This window comes from Megascapheus bottae, chromosome 16 (assembly GCF_031878675.1).
Source record: "Megascapheus bottae isolate mThoBot1 chromosome 16, mThoBot2.hap1, whole genome shotgun sequence".
NCBI classification, from domain to species: Eukaryota; Metazoa; Chordata; class Mammalia; order Rodentia; family Geomyidae; genus Megascapheus; species Megascapheus bottae.
The window spans coordinates 37,197,549-37,219,619 of record NC_143524.1 but is presented as its reverse complement, the minus strand read 5'-3'; the positions used below and the strand labels follow the sequence as shown (position 1 = coordinate 37,219,619).

Genomic DNA, 22,071 nt, shown 5'->3' with positions numbered 1-22,071 from the left:
AGGAAGGAAAGAAGGAAGGAAGGAAGGAAGGGAGAGCTGTTAAACCTCGTGTCCTAACCAGGAGAGCCAGCCCACAACCTCTCCAGCCCATGTCCTGGGGCTGGGACAGGATGCTATGTCTAGACTGCCCCACCTCCCTGGGCAGGGTCACCATCACTTGGTTTAACAGGCTGTCATCTTAATTATTTGTGTAATACTTATAACTATAGGATCAGGAAACACACAATGCTTTTAATTAAAGAATTTAAATAAGGGCAATTAAACCTGGCAGGAGAAAAGACACACACACACACACACACACACACACAGAACTGAACTGGAATAGAAACCAAATTAAATATGGAAAGAGTAGTTTTAAAAAGCTGAATGTGTAGAATTAAGGATGCTAATAATAATTCCTAGAGTTGGGTGCATACATCTCAGGCTCACTTCTGCATCCCTCTGTGAGGGTGACTACAAACCTGGGGAACACACATCCTTTTTCCAGGGGTGACTGAGCCACTCTAGGTTTCCTCTTCTCATTTGTGGGGGAGCGGAGAGAGCAATCGGGTACTCAATTCACATCGTGACATGCACAACTACTGCATGTCAAGACACGGGAAGTCACAGTCCACAAGCACCTCAGGGCACAGATCCCAGAGTATTTCCCTGCCTCAGTTTCTCCAAATGTGTGTCAGTGGCAGATAAGTGTAACATAATATCAGCAAACTAGTCATCCTGGGTAGTATATGGATTGGGAAGAACTCGAGAGCTTGGAAAACTGTTGATCGCTAAGTCTGAAATGAGGCCTGAAAGTGCTCCTTTTTGAGTTCCCAGGTGTTGTTGGGATGGATGTCTGGTCTGTGACCACCCACAGAGGACTACGTGGAGGCCATGACTCTCAGGAAGGACTTGGGCCCACATGTCATTAGCTTCCTAGGTGGAGCCTGCAGCTATGTCTTAGATACGTCAAGCTCCGGCTGGTCTCATGAGCAATGGAAGTGCTCACACGCAGCCTGTGTGTGTGCTGCACCCCCAGATCTGAAGACTTCGCTGCCTTATTCATACCTCCCAATGCCTCCATCCTTGCTAATTGAAATTTCCGCAGGCAAGCAGCCCTACGGGTCTTTGGCTAGATATTTCCAAGTTAAGTAGTTAATGATTAGTAATCAAATACTTCAAAGCATGGGTGGTCTGCTCAGGCTAATTACAGAAACCCCAAGATTAAGTCTTTTGTAGAGTAAAATGGTCTTTCTGTGTATGAATATTCAACACCCCATTGATCGGTTCAATCAGCCCTTTGGTGGTTTCCTTCTTCACTCGCCTGTGCCTAAGAATCTCCCTGGAACTCTCCAGGTGTCATTGCCTGGCTGGGGATGGGGGCAATCACAATATCAAGTGTCCAAGGGCTGATGAAGCCATATAGAGGCAGCAGGATGGCTAGAGCTTGTTGGGAGGGTGAGGATACAGCCAGTTCACATCTACCTGAACCTCAGTTAGCAGAACCCCAGCCTCAAACGCCATTCTGGATGAAAGTCAAAACCCAGATCTCACTTTCATTACTTAAGCTCCTTGGAGATACTATTGCTGAGAGCCTTACAGTACCGTCAGGGTTATTAAGGGATGCCTGTAACAAGCTAGAGCAGTGCTTGGCACATAGTAAACATCACAGAAATGCTTGGTGCATTTTATCATCTCAGCCAGACACTGGTCTTGTCCTGGTTTTGTGAAATGAGAAGGAACAGGGAAATGCCTACTTGCTATAATCTAAAAATAACTAAGAAAACATTTAGAGCCCAAACAAAGCTTTGTCAGTCCCTCAAAACTGGACAGTTCTACACTTGACCCTTCTGATGACATGGAAATGAAAAGCTGTTTTATTCCACAGCCATAATGGGATGCCCGATTATAGCTTTCTCCTCTCAGCACAAAAGGTTCTTGCAGTTGGACTTGCTGACAGCAAGGAGGATTGGAGCAGGAGAAAGTCAAACGCTCCTCCTCCCTGCATGAGGGAAAATTCTTTGGCAGGATTAGTGGTGCTCCTTGGGACAAGTACTCTGCAAATAGGTTTGTTTTTGAATGCGTTAGTCATCTTGCATCAAATTAGACTCCACCAGTCAGAGCCAACCATCCCTCAACAGGCAGGCTGGCTCTGAGCAACTTGCACCCTCTTCCAGGCAGGGTCTCCGCACTCTACAAAACTCTTCTTTCCTGGCATTGACAGACACCTCCGTTGCTCTCCTTGACATCCCTATTTGGAAAATGCACAAATGCTGCTCGGAAGATGAATGAAGCCCAGGCCTGACACTGGAATCCCGGTGCCTGAGGACTCTCAGCTGGACCTCACCAACACAGGCAACAAAGAATTGAGTCCAAGGCAATGTGAAAGTAAGAATATTCTGACATTCTATCAAATCCACCTGTTTGTTTTCAAATTTCATGCAAATTTTCTTCTCCAGTCCATGCAGCATGTACATCTGTTTAGCACAGAATATGTTCACCTCTCTCCCACAAATCTGAAGTTAGAGGGAGATGTGTTTAGAGGATAGTGGTGTGGTGGTGGTGATGATGATGATTTTCCAGTGAACATGCATATAGCTAAAAACAGTAAAGGTAGGTTTTTTTTTTTTTCTTCTTGGGCTTCCCATAAACCTGACAGTAGTACTTGGATTAAGATTCATACAACTTTCCACTAGGCACCAGTGCCATAATCCTAGTTACTTAGGAGGCTAAGACCTGAGGATCACAGTATGAATTCACTCCAGACAAGAAAGTCTTTAGGACTCTTATCTGCAATTAACCAACAAAAGGTGAAAGTGGAGCTGCAGCTGAAGTGGTAGAGCAAAAGAGCTAAGGGACAGTGCCTAGGCACTGAGTTCAAGTCCCACATTTCCACATTTTTTTTTTAAAACAAGGACTCTGGTTAATCACCAGCACTCTAGTTGCCTCTTCTGTCCCAAGCTTCTGTTTAGTGGGAGAGCTCTGCAAAGAGTACCTGCACAGCCTGTACACTGATAGAACAAAGGAGCACAAGGTGGATTATGGGTAAGGGATTCTATGAAATTGAGGCAATGATTTTTAAATAAGTTCACTTCATTCTCAAGTTTATGGTGTTTTATGTTCAAGCTGGCCAAATGGGACATGTAGGTAGAAAAATAAACTTTCTTGGGGGTTGCAATCTAATTTTAAGATCTTACAATTTCAGAATTTCAAAACTGATTCCAAAGTTAAAGAGATGCAGTCCAACTCCATGCAGAACTGTGGGACCTTTTATAGGCTGTGGATTCTTGAGCCTGATCTTTCTCCAGAGTTTCCAACCTCATAGGCAACTTTGACGGTGAAAAAGCAGCTATAGACTTCCCTGCTCTGGTCCCACCTCACTTCTACATGGCACCAGCCTGCTCTGTCTTGTGTAAGGCTGCCCTTCAAATACTAAAGTGGATCTCAGTGTTCTTTCTGGTCTTCAACAGACTTCCTTCCACAGTACAGGTGAACCAATAGGCAGGCCATGAGGAACTTGGAGGGCACAACATCAACAGTCTTCCAAGAGAGAGTCCCTTGTGAGTCCCATCTCTGAGGAGGGGACTCCAGCATTTGCTTAAGCGTTTGAAATCATGGAGGTAGAGGCGGTGAGGGGCGGGGCATGGCTTCGCTCCACTGGTGTCCTGCCTTCAGGTTCTTCCCCACATGTACCTGGTGTGTGCTGCCTCCTCCCTCTGCTAGTCTAGGGGGTCAGACATTAAACACTTCTTCCATCACAGACTCCAGATGCCTTCAGATCTCAGGAACTCCCAGAAGATTGAAAGGAGTACTCAGTGCATATGGGTTGACAGCCCTAGTAGGTACTTGGTTTTGGAAAGTCTTTAATTCACAGGGAATCATAAGCTAGAGAAGTAAAAACTACCACTTTTTGTGTTCACGAGCTGTGTTGGCCGCTTAAAGATGGATGTGTTGCTTGAGATGAGGGATGGCCATAGCTGTTCACCCACCGACGATTTTTTGAACGCAAAGCTGTGTAGATTAATAATCCCCATGACACCACTAATCCCACTCTATGTCCAATAGACCACAGAAACCTCTCTCAGAATCCTCCCCGGTTCTACCTGACCCTCAATGCCATGGCTAGCAAGCCCCTCTACCTCTCCTGGGGATGATGGAGCAGCATCCTCTCTAGTTTGCTTCCCCATGTCCAGCCTTTTCTCTTTCCAATCCACCCTGTACACTGCTACGTGGGGTTTTGTTCTGATTCCACCAAGGAAACTGCTGTGGTTTGGCTGTGGTTTGTTTCCCAGGTTTTCATGTGTTGGAGGCCGAATCCTCCTCTGTGTGGTTGTTATTGAGGTGGTGGGACCTTGAAGAGGTAGAGCTGAGCAGGAGGCCTTTAGGTCACTGAGGGACTTGCCCTCTGAAAGGATTACTGTAGATCTCTGAGGTCTTTAGTTCTCATGAGAACAATGAGTTATGGAAGAGAGCCTGAACCCTAAGTCATGCTCTGGATTTCCTCTTCAAGATGCCATCTCTTCCCCTGTCACAGGAGAACCCCCTCTCTCTTATCATAGCAATCCCATTCCTTGTGAGGCCTTCACCAGAGCTAATGCCAGTGCCATGCTCTTTAACCACCCAAACTATACATTACATAAGCCTATTTTCTTCACGTATTTGATTATAGTAATGAAAAATGGATCAATGCAGAAATTTATGATTTATAAGACCCTCCTGAACACCTCCGTTTGCTTTTAAGTGAGGCTCAGACTTCTTGGTATGTCTGGAAAACCCTCCCCTAACCCCGACACAATCACTTGGTTTACTGTCCCTATCTGCCTCTTGAGTTCTATCTTCCATATGCCCACTGGCAGACAGTAAGTTTCACCTGTGCCGAAGAGGGAATTCATATTCCTTAAATGTCCTCTATTCTTTTATGCCTTTTTCTAGGCAGATCCTCTACTTATGGTATTCTCCTTTCTTCCTGTGCCTGGGAACTGTCTCTCCAACTTTCAAGATTCAGATCAAAAAAGCTGTGCACATGAAGCTGTCCCTGAATTCTGCAGAAGGAGCCTTCACCTCCAGAGCTGCCAGAAAACCGCACACCACTGTTTCTGCTCTCATCAGCCTGTTTTGTTATGTGTTTACATGCCCATGAGCTCCTTGAGGGCAGAGGCCGAGGCTGGTTCATATCTGCGTCCCTCCTGCCAAACCCCCATGCTCAATAAATGTTTGATGAATGACTGAAGAAAAGAATGTTCATCATCAGAAAATTGCTCATCAGAGCCCCGTACATCATGGTTGCCAGGAGATGTTTTCATCAAATGTGGCTTCGGGGTGTCAGTATCTAATACTGTCCTGGTTCTGCCTGAAACATTAGAAATTCAGAATAGCTCGCAGGGGTTAGAGGACAGGCATTTTATTTGTTAAACATAAAATCAGGAAAGAGAACACTAAGATATGCAAATGCCTATTTTTTGTATGAGTGTTACAAGAATCACACTAGATTATTCAGTCTAAGTGGCTGTGGAGCTTAATTGTGGTCCTCAGGAGAGTAAATAAGACAGTGCACAACCAGAAAGGAGATTTGAAGTGAACTCAGTGAAATCTCCTTCCTGCCTAATGTCTATAGCAGAGCACTGGAGTTGGTTGGATTCCTATGTACATTACAGAGATTAAAACCTGTTGCAAAAAAATAGCCCAAGATTTTAATCATGTAAAAAGGCTCCAGGCTTCCTCTGGTCTAGTGAACAGGGAGCCTTTATCAGTGAGGGCTTGAGGACAGATTCCAGGTCACTTGATAAAGATTGATCCTTTTGCATTAAGCAAAAACTGCAATGTGTTAATTATTAAATACCACATGAGAGCAGCTGCTCTGAGTTTGCAAATTAGGAATTTAAAAATCTTCCAAACAATTCCTTTCAGTAGAGAGATCAAAGATGTAGTTGCCAAAGCACTCTGGAAGTTTTAATTAGATGTATGTTCAAGTGACTGAAAACTGCCCAAGCTCCAGAATGCCACCCTCCAGATCTGATTGTGCTAGCTGCTCATGCTGTACACCTGATTAAGGAAGAAGGGAGCTAGGTTTTGAGGTCTTTGCTACAGTGGAAGACAGACAGACAGACAGACAGAGCTCTATTGATTCCACAGCCTTTGTTGGAACAAGGCCCCTTTCTAAGGGGTCTAGTCATTTAGTTCTGTGAGAATTATCTCTTTCTCTGGGGGACACTAAATTCTCAGAACCCCAGATCCTTGGCTGTACAATCGCTCCCTACCTTTCTCATGCAGGAAGATGAAACAGCACACTTGCATGTCCCAGTTCTCATCAGCCCATATCACCAAAGTCTGAACCCCAGGAGAGAACTGAACTTTCAATACCTATATTTTAGCTCCTGCTAAGTCTTCATCTTCTTTCTCTTTCTAGAATCTCCTTGTCTGCTTCAGCTCTACCAGTCTTGTAAGAGTGGGCTTTCAAAAGCCTAGCCCTAAGTATGTCCTGGAGGTGGCACATTCTCACCTCTCAACCAAGCCCACCAGGCCTCATGTCCTCTGTGACCTGGGGTGAACCTCCAGGCTCCCAGGCTCTTCTCTGCTGCTCCCTGCCACTGAGTGTGATGACATTGCCTAGGGTTTGATGACTCATTACTTTGACACACATCCTTCTCTTCCCTGGAATAGCCTCCATGCCTCCTAGATGGAGCAAGCTCCTGCATACTTGGAACATTCCAGGTTAGTGAACTCCCCTGTCTTCTGACTAGCTTTGCCCTGTTCCTGTTCCACCAGTTCCAAATTCCTGAACTACTCTATTCTCAGTCCCTAGGCAGAAGCTGAACACTAGGGCCCAGCAGGCTAAAGATACTATGGTGCAGCCCCCATAGCATGCAATGTGAATGCTAGAGACCCTGAAGTCTCAGGCACAAACCCTATCTTACTCCAGTGAAGTCAGCCTGGTTCGCCATCCTGGGCTGGAGTGAGAGGTGAGCTCCCTGAGGTCTGCAGCCTGTGAGCCTGGTCTTACTTAGTCCAAGCCAGGAAGCTACAGCCATCATTCTTCCCCAGTAAGAGCCTAGCTGCCATTCCGAACCACACCTCCAGGTCTCACTCTGTCAGTCTGAGAGAGGAAAAGGGGGCACTTTCAGAACTCTGCCACATTTAAAAGCGTAAACATCTTGTGTATGTCCACTGTCTTCTCTCTGCCCATTTCTTCATCTATAAAGTCAGAATAATGATTCTGATAACATCCAGTTGTAAGATGAAAATAATGGAATATATGCCAGGACTCAGTGGCTCATGCCTGTAATCCCAGCCACTCACTCAGGAGTCTGAGATCTGAGATGGCTGTTTGAAGCCAGCCTGGGCAAGGAACTCCATGAGACTCTTATCTCCAATCAAATATCTAAAAGAGAGAAGAGGAGCTGTGATTGATGTGGTAGAGCATTAGCCTTGAATGAAACAGCTCAATGACAGTGCCCAAGACCCTGGGGAAGCCCCAAGCTGGGCACAAAAACAAACAACAACAACAAAACTGAATATATGTAAAGTGTCTAGTGTCTGGCACATAGTAGGCATGGTAAGCACTGTTATTCTTTTTTTAATTTTTGTATGCCCATATTTGTCCTAAGGCTTGAAATCAGGGTCTGGATGCTGTGCCTTAACATTTTTACTTAAAGCTAGTGACATATCAATTGAGCCACAGCTCCACTTCTGGTTTTTGGGTGGCTACAGTAGATAAGAGTCTCCTAGACTGTGCTCTGGCTGGTTTTGAACTATTATCTTCAGAACTCAGCCTCCTGAGTAGCTAGGATTGCACGCGTGAGTCACTGACACTGGGCTCGGCTGCTATTCTTATTGGGACTGATTGTTACAGTTCATACCACATGGCAAAGGTTCTATAGGCAGGAGGTTGCAGGGGCAGGAGTTACGAGTGCCCTGTTCCCTTTCACTGTTCCTTTCATCCACACATGGTGCAGGCCTAGCTGAAGTTCTCAGAACTGTCAGGTATCCTCTACCCACCCTAGAAGTGCTCCCAGTTAGCTACTTGTGTTTCATCCCTAGAAACTGGGAGGAAGGCACACAAGCCACAGATCAAAGGCCCAGCACTGTCTTATCTGGGATACTCATGGGATCTTATCTCATGAGAGGGGGCTTATGTAGAGAAGACTCAGAGATTTAAAGTTAGGAAGATCCAAGTTGAAATCCTAGCTCTATCTCTTTCTCTATGACATTGGCTCTTTTGGGCAGATGACTTCCATTTCTGAGCCTCAGTTCTCTTACATAGAAAGGTTAAATGAAATAATAACCACCTCGAGTGGTAGAAGGCCTTCCCGGCAAACAGAAGGCCCTGTGTTCAATCCTAATATCATCAAAACATGATAAAGTAGTCACTTCTTCCTCCCAGCCACGCCTACCCCCAGCCTGGCCTAGCATGGTGTGTGAGCTGTCCCAGGCTCAGGGCTGTTACCTGAGAGAACTGCCAGTGCAGCTTCATCCTCTTGGCTTTGGCATAGCTGCACTCGATGAGCCGTGGGCGGCTGTTGACATCCACCAGGCACCGGTTGTCATCGTCATCGACCGTGGGGCTCAGGACGCCCACGTGGATCTGCTGGCTGCTGGTGTAGTACACATTCTGAGGGGAAAGGGAAGGAGGAAGAAAGAGCTTGACATCATCTGGAGAGATGGAGGGAAAGTGGCGGCCATCACCAGACAGCCGTTAAAAGGGTCTCAGGGAAGACCCTAGATTTTCAAACCTTGTGCAACAGAGAAAAAGAAACCTTCATCCCTGTCATCAGAGCCTGGCTGTCCTCCTCCAGGGTGGGCTCCACAGACAAAAGTGGCCACCCAGGTAATAGCCGAAATCAGTTGTATCCACTTAGCTGCTCTGAAGTGCTTGGAGGAACTGCTCTGAGAGACGTGTGCACTTAACTATCCAGTACAGCTGTCACTGAAGCTGTTTATTGCTCCAGAGTCAGGGAAAATCATACTAGGGACAGGCAGTTGTTTGTTATTTAAAAATCAACAGCAAAGTGTATCTTGACTGGTGTAAGCATAAAGCCAGCAGATCACAGAGGGAGACTCCGTAAAGTGGATTCTCTCAAGTCCTCCCTTGAACATCTCAGAGGCCCAGCCAGTACTTCAGTGAATCAATAAATGCACCCAAACACACAAAAACAGGAAATGGATTTGTGCAAGATGCCCCATTTTCAATGCTTGCAGGCCCGGTAAGCACAGCTACACTTTCTGAGCAGCAGGGAGCTTTGAGGGTTTATAGGAGAAGAGGTTTAGAGCCATGATCCTCACTGGGGTGCAATTCTTCCCAGCAGGAGTTATTTGGGATATCTGGAGAGATTTGGATGGGGTTGTTAGCAGCACCTTATAATGCTCCCTAGCGAAGAATCTTCTAGGGCCAAATGTCAGTTTTGTCATTGAGAAGAAACTTCAATTTAGACGGCTGATAATAATAAAAGTTGAATTCTCTTGAGTTCACCTGTCAGACAGGAAGTGGCCCATGTGTTTTTATCTCATTTAATCCTAATAAAACTCTAGAAAGGGTACAGGCTGAGTATTTGAAACTCTCAGGCCAAGTGTTCCAGATTTCAGATTTCTTTCCTTTGGATTTTGGAATGTTTGCATACATATATATGTATGTGTATATATATGCATGTGTATGTATATATGTACATAATGAGTTATCTTGGAGCTAGGACCCCAATCTGAATATGAAATCCATTTTTGCCATATATAAATGGAATAAAAGTGAGTTTATATAATTGTTTTAAAACATTCTTGAAATTTTACTGCAACCCCTGACATAAGGTGAGATATGGATTTTTCTATTTGTGCCATCAAAGAGTTTAGGTTAGGAAATATTTTTCTTTTAATCAGAGATGTCCATTTATATTACTATTTTTCCCAATCTTGTAGATGAGGAAACTGAGTAATGCATCTAAAGTCACATAGTGTTTAGCAGCTGAGATAGGGTTTCTTTCTTTTCTCTTTCTTTCTTTCTTTCTTTCTTTCTTTCTTTCTTTCTTTCTTTCTTATTTGGGGCTTGAGATCAGGGCTTTGATCTTGCTAGGCAGGTACTCCTACTTGACCCACACTCCCAGACCAGAGGCTGAGATTTAAACTGAGGTGGTCTGACTCTAGAGCCAGGCAAAGGATCACTTCCTCACTTGCCCATCTTCTTAGGTTTTCTCCAGCTCCTGTGGACAGGGTGGTGAGGAAAAGGCAGATTTGGGAGACTGGCTTCTAGGAAGTCCCTTAGAATCACCATGCAACCAGAGTGTTGGAGGGTCTCTTTCCTAAAAGGCCTATAGTAAAAGCTGGCACACAATGCTGAGACAGCAACATCCTTCCTATAACTCTGGTGAGAGGCTGAGGCAAGCTGTTATCCTGTCTTAGGTCATTTTACAAACCCCCAGAGTACTAAAACAACATTCCTGGCCACTCAATTCTTCCTCAGCTACAAATGATTGATTCGGCTCATTCTCCACTCAGCCGCACATGGCTCAGCATGGCTGCAAACCTGATTTGCATTCCGTTGTGATGTCTGTTATAGGAGGAGAAAAATCACTTGCATCTCTATGAACAAAGGCATCCCTATCTCAGGTCTCACACCAGTGGTGATGCTTGCCTCTCCTCCAGGACAGGGGCAGGAACAATCGTGAATCTGGACAGTGGGCCATGGAGCCCTTGGTGTGCTGATTGCACACACCTGCCTTTGGAGCCATGGTGCCATGGCTGAGCAAAGACCCAAGGGCAGGTGGTCCCCCTTAGTCCTTCATTTCTGGATAACATCTCCCCTCCTCCCATAGGAGGCCGGTGGCCTCTGCTGCCAGTGTCGTCCAGCACCCTGATGAGCCTATGTCTCAAAGAGCCTGACTGACAGTCTTCCGCAGCCTGACTTGTGGCTTACACTTCCCATTACTTACTGACAGATCTGGAAAGGGGATGGGTAAAGAAGACAAACTTTGCTAGGTAGGTGCTTTTCATTTTCAAAGTCACATTGCACTTGTAAGGATAAGGAAACTGAGACTACTATGGGGTTTTAGAAGCAACTTGCTAAGATGCCTGGATAGTCATTGCTTCCTCCCTCTGCCTGGAAGGAAGCTCCCAGGAAGGCTGTGTTCTAGCAGTGTAGGGCCTACATCTCCTTCAGAACCAGCAGCCCAGACCAGCATCCCATTCTTCGGGACTACTGGGCAGCCACAGCACTCCGCTTCCAAGCTCAGCCCTCAGTGAGGCTGGCTCAGGCAGTATGGCCACCCTGATCTCATCCCCTGAGAGCCACGGAGGGCCAGGACACGGCCACCATTACCAATTGCACATACTGAGCCCTGAGGGATCCAAGAATTTTAGAGGCCACTGTAGGTGGGGTCCTGAGTTTCTGACCCTGCCTGACTATGCAATCCTCATTTTCTTTCTTGCTCGCAATTGGCTTTCATAGACCATTTTAAAGAAGTTTAGTTTTTTTTTAAATGATTGCTCATCATGCTCTAAGACATGAGACATCCCTCCAACAAGATACTGAGGCTCAACAAAGTCTCCTAAGCTTCTGCCTCACTAACTAGAATTTATAGATAATTGGATAAGACGATTGACCGCTTCCCTTCAGTCTCCACCTCCACCAGACTCCACTCTTGCATTCTTTGATATGGAAAATTTATCAGACAGCCCCTCTCTCTGGTACTGGTGTTTGAACTAAGTGCTTCTCGCTTGCTAGGCAAGTGCTCTGTCATTTGAACCCTGCCCTTAGTCCCAACTCACTGATCTTTGCATTTCCCCCTTCCTTCCTTTTCCCAGACCTTAGACCTACATCACATTTCAGCCTTTATGGAAGTTCTGAACAGAGACTGAGATGGAAAAGTTGTGGTATGACAGTGGTCAAGGAGTGGAGACGAGCACTTCTCAGACACACCAGCAACATGCTGCAAAATGTGGCTAACTCTTTCCAGGTCCAGGTAAAGTACCAGATCTCTTCCAAGCAGGAAACATGGGCACTGGAGGTGCTGTTTTTTCTCCACAGGCCACATTTCCTTGGCAACACTGCTGGCCCTTGGTAAATGAGCATCCTGGAGACATGTAGAGACACACAATGGCCCATCCTTTGGCATGGGGTGGTGATGATGATATTAAGTTGAAATTGTCCTGACTCTGAAGAGTAGGGAGGAGGGCAATGGTATACTTTTCAAAGAAGGTTCTAGAACCACTGCAGTGGAGAAAACAACCTTACTTGCCAGGCCCTGGCATGGAGGGATGGGGTGCAGCACCTCCTTATGGTCATTTCTTTGAACACCTAGAAGGGGTGGGACACAATGTTTGATTGCTGTTCCCAGTGAGGGACAGGCACACACGTGGGGAGTGTGGTAGCTTATAAAATTTGAACTCACATGCATAGAGATGATTGCAAAAGTTAAAATGAGGATTTGGGCTAAGATCATTGAAGAGAGGGCTGAATTGTGAGGTGATCATGGAAGAAAAGGAAACTCTGAGAGCAACAAAGCAAGGAGGCTGAGAGAATGACAAGGGTGACCTTCTAAGTGTGATCAAACTAAGGGACCCCTTCCTGACTACCTCAGAGTCCTGTGGAGAGTGTTAAAACCAATAAACTAATGTCCCAGGGGTGGGGCTATCAGTGAGGATTCGAATGTGTGGAAAGGAGACTTTGTGAAGCTAGGAACAAAATGTAAGAGTAGCACCTAGGGTTCCTGGAATTCAAAGTCCCCTCTCATTGTGGGGGGCAAGCTGGGTCCCTACCTTCAGAGGCATTGATTTTAAGATTCTGAGGAGGGCAGACAAGTGATGAAAGTGTGATGGTCTAGGGCAATGTTTCTTGAAGTGTGGTTCTAGCACCGTCTGGAAACTTGTCAGAATGAACATTGTTTTTGAGCCTACCAAGGCAGAAGATTTCTCCAAGAGAGGAATCTGTGCTTTAACAAACCCTCCTGGAAAGTCTGATATGTCTGACATGGAAAGACCACTGGTCTAGAAAAAAGATGGGATAGAAAGAATATGAACTTCTGGTGGCTGGAGCTATGGCTTAAGTGCTAGAGCACCTGCTTGGTAAACATAGGCTCTGAGCTCAAATCCCAGTACTGCCAAAATTTAAAAAGAAAAACGAAAAGAATATAGACTTGGAAGCCAGGAAGGCTTAGATCTCCATGAAACATCTTCACTCCACATTCTAGCTGGGAAGCCATCCTAAGCCCCAGTTTCTTTAACTGTCAACTACAGTGGCTAGGAAACTCAGGGTAAGGACAAGGAAGGCAGGGTCCCCACCTCCCTAAGAAGCCACACAAAGGCTCAGTAGAGAGGGACTGCTTGTCCAGCCTCACAGCCTCAAGCCTCTTCCCTTCTAATGGCCCTCTCATGTCTAGAAGACCTGTAGTAAGGATTCAGAGAAGGTACCAGAAATGGCAGGAGCAGAGGGAGGAAGAAGCACGCAAAGCCTTGCTTTATTAAATTTCAATTTACAGAGTGGTGACTGTGACATCCAGAATGTGCATTAGAAATGGCCTCTTTGTCCTCTTTCCCCAAGAATGAGCCGCAGGCCTCTGTGCAGACAGGGTGGGCTGATTTAAGGGCTTAGTTATTGGTCATTAACCCCTTGACACAGAGGTCCATTATTGTGCAGAGGGCCACAGTGCACAGATGCTAAATCAGGAAGGAGGGCAGTCACTTCCGAAAGGCTCTTTACACTTGCAACTCACAGCACCAGGGCTGTGTGGAGAAGAGAAAGCCCTGTTAGCCATTCCCAAGGAACATGGGTATGCAAAGCCAGCTTTCGAGCTCAGAAATTCCTCTGAAAACCCATTTCCTGATGGAGGGAAGCAGGTAAGGCTAAGCCCATGAACCCTGTCCTCGCCTCCCCCCATCCCAAGGAGGAGAGGTCTGTTCCTGGGTTCAACCAGTTTGTCAGTGTGATATTCAGTTTAACTCATCAAATGCCATCAGAGGTGTTAGGTCTAAACATTGGAGAAGCAGAGAAGACCGAGGTACCTCCCTTCACCCCCTAGAGAATCTGTCAGCCGCGTGCAGAAGAGTATCAGAATACTTGGGGTTAGAACAGACATGTCTACAATGGCCCAGAGTCAGAGCCATGGTCTTTATCCGGGGCAGTTCATGAGCTATGAGGTTTGACTACAGCCTGGGAACAGGACAGTTTGTCCAGATAACTGACAAGGGCAGGAGACTCCCAGCAGAGGATGCAGGATAAAGCCAGCCCTAGAGGCATGGCAGCCCAGTATTCTATGGGTATGTAGGCAGGGAGGGAGATGAAGGGAAAGTAGTGTGGGGCTGAAAAGAACAGACCCCACCCAGCCAGGCGGCAGAGAGCTGAGGCCTCAGACTATGTCTATTGCTTGTTAGCAGATCTAAAGGGGTTTTCAGAGACTTTTGAGTCAAAAACATCCAAGGGGCCTGGAAAGCAAGGTTGGGCTAGAGGTGAGATAGACAGTGTTTACTGCAAGCCTGTCTGGATGATTCCAGCTGCGTCTGCAGAGCAGCAGGAAGGAGAGCAGAGCTTTTGACCAAGGAGTCATCTTTGAACTTCAGACTGAACAGAAAAAGCTGAGCTGAGCTAGGCTTCTGTCTCCCACAGTGTACCCTGGAAACTAGCTACACAGAACCATTGCTCAGAAGTTTAAACTTCGATCCACAGCTGTCCATGTCTTCAAAATGTGCTCTGGTTTGTCCCATGTCCTATGCAGTTTCTCCTTGTATCCCCCTATGGAGCTCTTCTACATGCTCCCTCTCTCACGTGAAATGTGGCCTCATGTGTACCTTTGACCAACAAAACACACATCACTTCCCATCAGAAGTTTTAGGAGTAATCATGTGATTCCCCACTTGTCTTTTGATCACTGGATCTATATCATCTCAGATGAGGGGCTGTTTCTTTGGTCACAGAGAAAGGTGGGGTGACACTGATCTAAGATAAACATGGAGAATGATCAAGAAAATAGCATTTTTGGTTGTAAGTTAGTGATATATGGGGAACTCAGCCTAAAGAGATTAGTCCTAGACAGAAGATGCTGCAAAATTCTACCATATCAGCCTCTCACTTGGGAGCTACCAAATGGGTGATGAGGAAATCATTCCTGCAGCCTATGAGCTGTAGATGACTGTTCCCAGAGAGTGCTGAAAGTTGTGGTAGATCTGCTGCCTTGGGTCTCTTGGAAGGCCAACAAGGCAACCGAGCATGTGTTGCAGATAAAGAGCCAACCTTTGGTATCACAGCTGCTTTGACAAGACTGCAAAAAGGAGATAAGGTCAGACAACAAATAGATCTGGAGCCTGACCAAGAAATGTTTGTTACTGTAAGCCACAGAGATTCTGAGGTCATGGGCTATTGGAGAATGATGGAATCTGAACTGACTGAAAACTGTTTGTTATGCTCCTTTTTCACATCATCACACAAAAGAAGAGTTACTAAAGGTGATGGATGCATGCTCTTAGGAAAAGTACAGGTACTTTGAAAATATATACAAGGGGGCTTGATTTAATGTTCATTAGATCAAGAAAGACTGACTCCTTGCCGAGTAGAACCCCTATTGCTAAGAAAAATAAGAAAAAAAAGCTGAAAGTGGAATCACATTAAATCAAAAACTTTCTGCACTGTAAAAGAAACAACTCTGGATTCAAATAAAAATACAGAGTATAGGGGCGGGGAGTATGGCCTAGTGGTAGAGTGCTTGCCTAGCATGCATGAAGACCCGGGTTTGATTCCTCGGTACCACATACATAGAAAAAAAGCTAGAAGTGGTGCTGAGGTTCAAGTGGTAGAGCGCTAGCCTTGAAAAGGTTCAAGGACAGTGCTTAGGCCCTGAGCTCAAGCCCAGGACTGGCAAAAAAATACAGAATATATAACGAGTTCCAGAAATTAAACACCAAAAGATAAGTAATCCAATGAATAAATGGACAAATGAATCAGATAGGTCTCAAAAGAAATACAAATAGCCATAAATAGAGGGATGGCTCAGGTAGTAGAGCACGTGTCTTGAGAGAAAAGCAAAGCAAGAGAGCAAGGCCTTAAGTTTAAGCCCCAGTTCCAGCACACAAAAAAAGAAGAAAAAGAAATACAGAGAAGTAATAAATACATGAAGAAAAGTTCAACATCATTAGCAAGAAATGCAAATCAAACTACCATTGAGATTCAAAATCACTCCAGTCAGAATGGCTATCTCCAAGGAAACAAATAAATTCTAATGAGGGTGTGGGGGGGAAGGAACCCTTACACATTGTTGGTAGGTAAGTAATTTAGTATAGCCACTATGTAAATCAGTATGAATTTTCCTTAAAAAAACTAACGATAGAACTACTATATGACCCATCTACACAATTCCTTAGCATATATCCAAAGAATGTAATTCAGCATGTGGTTGAAACAACTGTAAATTCAAACAATTTACTCTGCCATCACTCTCCTAGTTGACTCACTTGTCAGAACAAGACTACCAGCGGTGCCCATCTCACAGGGCACTTGCAGAATTAAATGGAATTATGGGTCTTTGGGGTTAGGAGGCAGTAATACAATTCTAACATTGGTCACTTGTTAGACTTCAAGATCCTTTGGAGTAAGAACCACATTTGCTTTGTTCACTGTACTCTCCATCATCTAACTCTAGTTCTCTTCGATGTTCCATACCCATGTCATAAATCATGCAAAGTGAGATTTCTTGTGCCTCAACTATAGCTAGGATCCAAATATATGTACCACGGTGACCCTTGCCACCTTAGAAACACCCAGAGGGTGTAAGGAGGAAAACACTAGCTCATGCCATTTTATCATTATCATCTGACTTCTCATTAATTTAGTGATTTAGACTACCACTCATCAATTTAGTGATTTCATTGAGCTCATGTCTGTTATGCCACAGGCAGATACTATTAGATGACTTCTGAGCAGCCTAGCATATTCCAAGGAGACCAGAGACATTGCAGAGATGTAAATCCTTTCTGTAGATTAGAATTAAGACCAGAAAGTCTTTTTCCTGCAGACAAAACATGTTAAAAATTTTTCCTTCTAAATGTTCTTCACCAGAGCCAACCTTCACACTCACACATGTTACTGCATTTAATAGTGTCATTTTGAGAAAGAAAAAAGAAATAAAGTTGTTGTGATTGAGTCAGAGGCCCTGGTTGTACTTAAATTCCCTGTATATTTGCACAGTGCCAACCTCAAGGGCTCCACTAAAGATCTTCTTTCTCAGGACTCATGTGCAACAATGAACATATTTCAGAAAAAGCACATGGGATAAAAGCAAGGTGGTAACAATGGATATAGCAGAAAAATAGAAGAATCTATTTATGACTATGATTTATTCCAAACACATCTCCCTAGGAATCTTTCTTCAAACAGATTAAGCACATCCTTAAGATATCCGGATAGAAACATCATTCAGATGCCCACACTAAAGGTTCCATTTCCCCACTCCATAGCCCATTTATTTATCCTCTTTCTTTCTCAGATCCTCAGCTCAGAGACATTTGGAAATGCTTAGAAGATAATCTAATCACACAGTGACACTGCTGAGTGCCAGGGCCCGGTGACTGGAATGTCTCGTAATTAATAAGACAGATCATGCGATGAAGAACCGACCCCACCTGGAAAACCAGGGACACCTGACTGAGGAACAGCAGAGGGATAAGCAAATTTCAGCAGCTCACTTGAGGGTTGACCCTGCAAACCAGAAGACCGAGAACAGGGAACTGCCACCTCCTGTTTCAAATAGATACCTCTTCAAAAGGTCCCTCTGGGAGCACACTGTACCTGGTGCCACTCTCGAGATGGAATGCTGGCACCTTACACTGTCACTGGCTCTCTATTCTGATCCCAGCTTCCTCTGGTACAGTTGTGTACAGTCACCATGAGTGGGGGATGAGTGACGGCAGCTGCAGGGACTTCTAAGCGAGTGCAATACCCCTGGGGTATGAGGAGCTCATAATTCTCTCGTTTGGGAGATGGGTCAAGCAGAAGGGGAAACCAGCTTCAGTGTGCCAGCAAAACTTGGTGGAAGGAGAGGTACTATGAGAAGGAGGTGTCTCCTACTCCTGCCCAAAGTATGCCCATAGCAACTGGCCCACTCACAAGAAAAAGGGCCAGGGCCTGGCTTCCAGCCTAGTGAGGGTGGCACATCTCTTAAGCTCCCATGCCCAGGTCTTCATGAAAAGATACTAGATCTGAAAGAAGAGGGATACATCCTGCCAGCTCTGGTTCTGAAAATATTAATTCTAATGCTCACCTCACAGTTATCATATATTGTTTGAGATCTCAATACTAATACTAACAACAATTACCGCATTGATGGAGGGTTTTACTGTGTGCCAGGCTTGGTGCAAAGCATCCTCTATATTTCTCCATTTGGCCCCTACCAAACCTCTGTGAAACAGAACATTTTAACCTCTTTTACAGTGCAAAGCTAGTGTGCCTGAGCAGGGTGATTGATCTTGGTGAGAATGTCTGCCAGGCTTGGTGCTCGAGGCACACGTGGGTTTGCTACACCTCTTAACTCTCAGTACCCATGCCCACCCATTGCACTGATCAGGAAGCCAAGGTACAGAGACAGATTGACGTGAATGTAGCTCCTCTGTTTCTGCATTTCCATGGCCAGAGAGGCTTGGGAAACAAAACTCTGCAAAAAAAATGATGTGCAGAGAGCAAAACCTTCAGCCTCCTTCTGCTCATTGAGCCTGACTCGGCCACTGTGGTGCTGCTAATGAGACTGCCTGTTCCCAGCCTGAAGGAGTTTAATAAAAGTCATACGAAACTCAGTGTTTATGACTCTAATTGCAGAGTTTGGACATGAAGTGAAGAACCTATCATGTGGAATGAGTAACAAATCAAGAGGTTCACAATTTTTTTTTTAGCTCTGAAGCTGTGGGAGCAGCTTAGAGTTCACATGGAGAGAAAAGGCTAACACAGACGCACCCGCATCTGTGTGCTTCACACAGTCCCCTCCTCCCCTCAGTCCTCCTGTGTCTCCACACAGAGCCCAGGTATCTGGGCCAACACTCTATCCTTATCTGTGATTATCCAAAGAGAAATGGGGATGTGCTTCTGTCCAGGGTGGGAAATAGGCAGAATATCTGACCCAGTGCAGAAGGCCCAGCCCCAAGTGGGCTGGGAATTGGGGACAACCAGAGAGTCTAATGGCTGGTTGTTATGGAGAGGGAGTCCTGTGACAGTCACCTGGGATGTGTCTGTGTACACAGAACTATAGGAGAAGGAGGTTGTGCTTGTAGAGAAAACAGCACTGGGCCCAGCCTTCCTCTTCCTGGTCTTGGCCTGTGGAAGGGCCGCTCTTAGGTGTGACTTACCATCTGCTAGCACCTGCATTACCTTGTAGGGGGACAGAGTTGGGTATATCTTTGTATCTTTGAGCAATATGGGAATAAGTTGGCAAGATGGTTTTAACATTTAATGAGCTGATAGCTAGAAAATGTCTAGCAGAGACTGACACACAGTAATTTTATGTGTGATTATGCAAATGCACATATACATCCGGATATTCATACGTACAAACATTTATCAGACAATCATAGCCTGTAAGTCATTAGAATTTACTATGAACTAAGCTTTGCTTTAAGTTGTAGATGATATCTGAGTAAAGGGAAAAATAGAATCTTGCCTCAGGGCCAAGTACCAGGGGCTCATGTGTGTAATTCTAGTAACTCAGGAAGCTGAGAAGTGGAGACTGAAATCTGAAGCCTGGAAAGAAAAGTCGAAGAGACTCTTATCTCCAATTAACTAGCAAAAAGCCAAAAGTAGAGGTATGACTCAAGAGCCAGTATCAAGCAAAAAAAAAAAAAGTAAAAAGCCAAACTAGAGTGAGAAGCCCTGAGTTCACGCCCCAGTACCTGTATTAAAACAAAAAAAAGGAGGAAGGGAGAAAGAGGGAGGAAGGGAACAAGGGAGGAAGGAAGGAAAGAAGGAAGAAAGGAATCCTGTTTTGGGCCACAGATTCTGCAAGTGGCTGGAACGTGCATTCTATGAGTAGGGCCCATCGAGGCTAGTCTACTTCCTTTCAGTCAGAACATTAAAGAAAGGATGAGATTGTAGGTTACATGAATCAGGCAACTATTTTACTCATCCTTATTGAGGAACAGTTAGAGAAAAGAGAATTTGCTTGGCTCTGGAACATGAGCAAGGCAGAGATGACACCCGATCTCCATGGATACCTCCAAGGATGAGGGCATACCTGCAATCCAGGGCTCTGGAGAGGCAGGGCACCTAGAGGTATGGTCTCCCCTTGTTTTCAGCCTTTAGAGTTGCCCTTCATGACTCCAGCAGAGATTGCTCTGGGCAGTGCCACCATAGCATCCAACACCACGCTGAGGCACTGGGTCAGACATAGTCATATTCAGGCCATCAGAACCCAAGCTCCTGCTTCTATGCAGCAGCCCATGGTCCTGGGTCCTCTAGAGCAAAGACACACTTTGTGTACCAAGAAAGTTGAAGTGCTGCAAGGTGGATTGCTAGAGGATGCAGGACAAGGGCCATGTTTGAGCTACCGGGGCCAGGACAGGGCCAGCCTCTGTGACACTCTGTGGCTCCACTCACTACATGAATGATCCCTCCTGGAACTGTGAGGGAACAATTAGAAAAGACCCAAATATGCATGTCTGGATGCGTTCTGGAATCAGGCAGATCTGGAGGTGACCAAACACACCACTGTCAGGGCCCACACAGCCAAACATCAACCAGCCCTCACATAATACGACCACAGGCCAAAGAGTTGTGGAGGGCATGCATGGATGACACAGAGCAAATGTAGGCCAGGATATTATGTGAAAGGCTTGGGAGCCTCTAATGCCCCTGCTGCCACTGGGGGTGCTGCCAAGCAAGGAAGGGGAGATGGCTCCTTTGAGACTTGTGAACAAATAGCAGCTTCTCTGTCCTTTCTTTTTTTTTTTGCCAGTCCTGGGCTTGAGCTGAGGGCCTGAGCACTGTCCTTGGACTTTCTCAAGGCTAGAGCTCTACCACTTGAGCCACAGCACCACTTCTGGCTTTTTTTCATGTATGTGGTACCAAGGAATTGAACCTGGGTCTTCATGCATGCTAGGCAAGCACTCTACCACTAGGCCAGACTCCCAGCCCCTTCTCTGTCCGTTTCTTCCTTCACCTTCCTTCCCTCTTTACCTCTCTCCTTTCTTCTTCTACTCCATCTTTCCCTGTTCCCTCTTTTCCCCTCTCCCCACCCCTTTCCTATATGCTAACCAAGTGAGAACTTTATAAATGAGAGGACTAGGGATGTAGCTAGATAGTAGAGCCCTTTCCTAGCATGCACCCCGGGTTCTATTTTCAACACTACCCCAATATATATTTAATTACAGCAAGCAATGGTTTTTAGGACCTATCTACAACTCTGTCCTTGCATTAAGTTTTCTTAAAACATACTATCTTCATTGCTCCGTTAACCAAGAATTCCTCTTTCATCTCCATTTTAATCTTTATACCTCAAGTCAAAGCTCATCCTCAAGCATAAATGTGGCAGCTTCAGTATTTCTGAAAACTTTAGAGAGAATTAAAGTCCCTTTTATCTTTCTTCTTTTTACAGCCAAGCATTTTCCTTCCCAGAGGAAAAACACTTCATTTTCCCTGTCTTTTACAGTCTAAAATTTTTTAGCAGAATGAATGAGAGACATCCCCAGGCCCTGTCTTTTCTCCCCACCTCTCTTCTCTTTTTTGTGGGCTAATGAGAAGGTGATTTGGGGCAGTAGGTTGCAAAGTTTCATTATATAAGCTGCAATTATCTGAGTGCCTGTCTCTTTCTCTGGTCTTGGACTCCTCTAGGCATTGATCTGGAAAAAGGGCCTTTTCCTCTCTCAGTTCTTGGTGTCAAATAAGACACAATGCATGTTTATTGAATGAGAAAATAAACAAATGAATGAGTGAATGAGTGACTGATTGAATAAAGAGTCTGTGAGGGAGACCCTGTTATTGTATTTTTCCCATTAGGAGAAATTTTCCAGGCTGTTAAACTAATTAGGGATAATATTCTCAGTTATTTTGAGGATTGCTTGAAATTTGCTGCTAATTTAAGTAAAATGGTTACATTTACTCATTAGCCAATTACCAGGCTTCTTAGCAGCTTTCCATCACTAATTTGA

General features: G+C 45.2%; 1 protein-coding gene across 1 annotated transcript in view; it reads right to left on the bottom strand.

Annotated features, from left to right (window-relative positions):
- The window catches only part of Galnt18 (polypeptide N-acetylgalactosaminyltransferase 18), a 297,982-nt gene that overhangs the window by 5,185 nt on the left and 270,726 nt on the right, over window positions 1–22,071 (bottom strand). Inside the window, 1 exon segment of the mRNA XM_090348146.1 lies at window positions 8,423–8,587. Coding sequence (XP_090204272.1) covers window positions 8,423–8,587 — 165 coding nt within the window.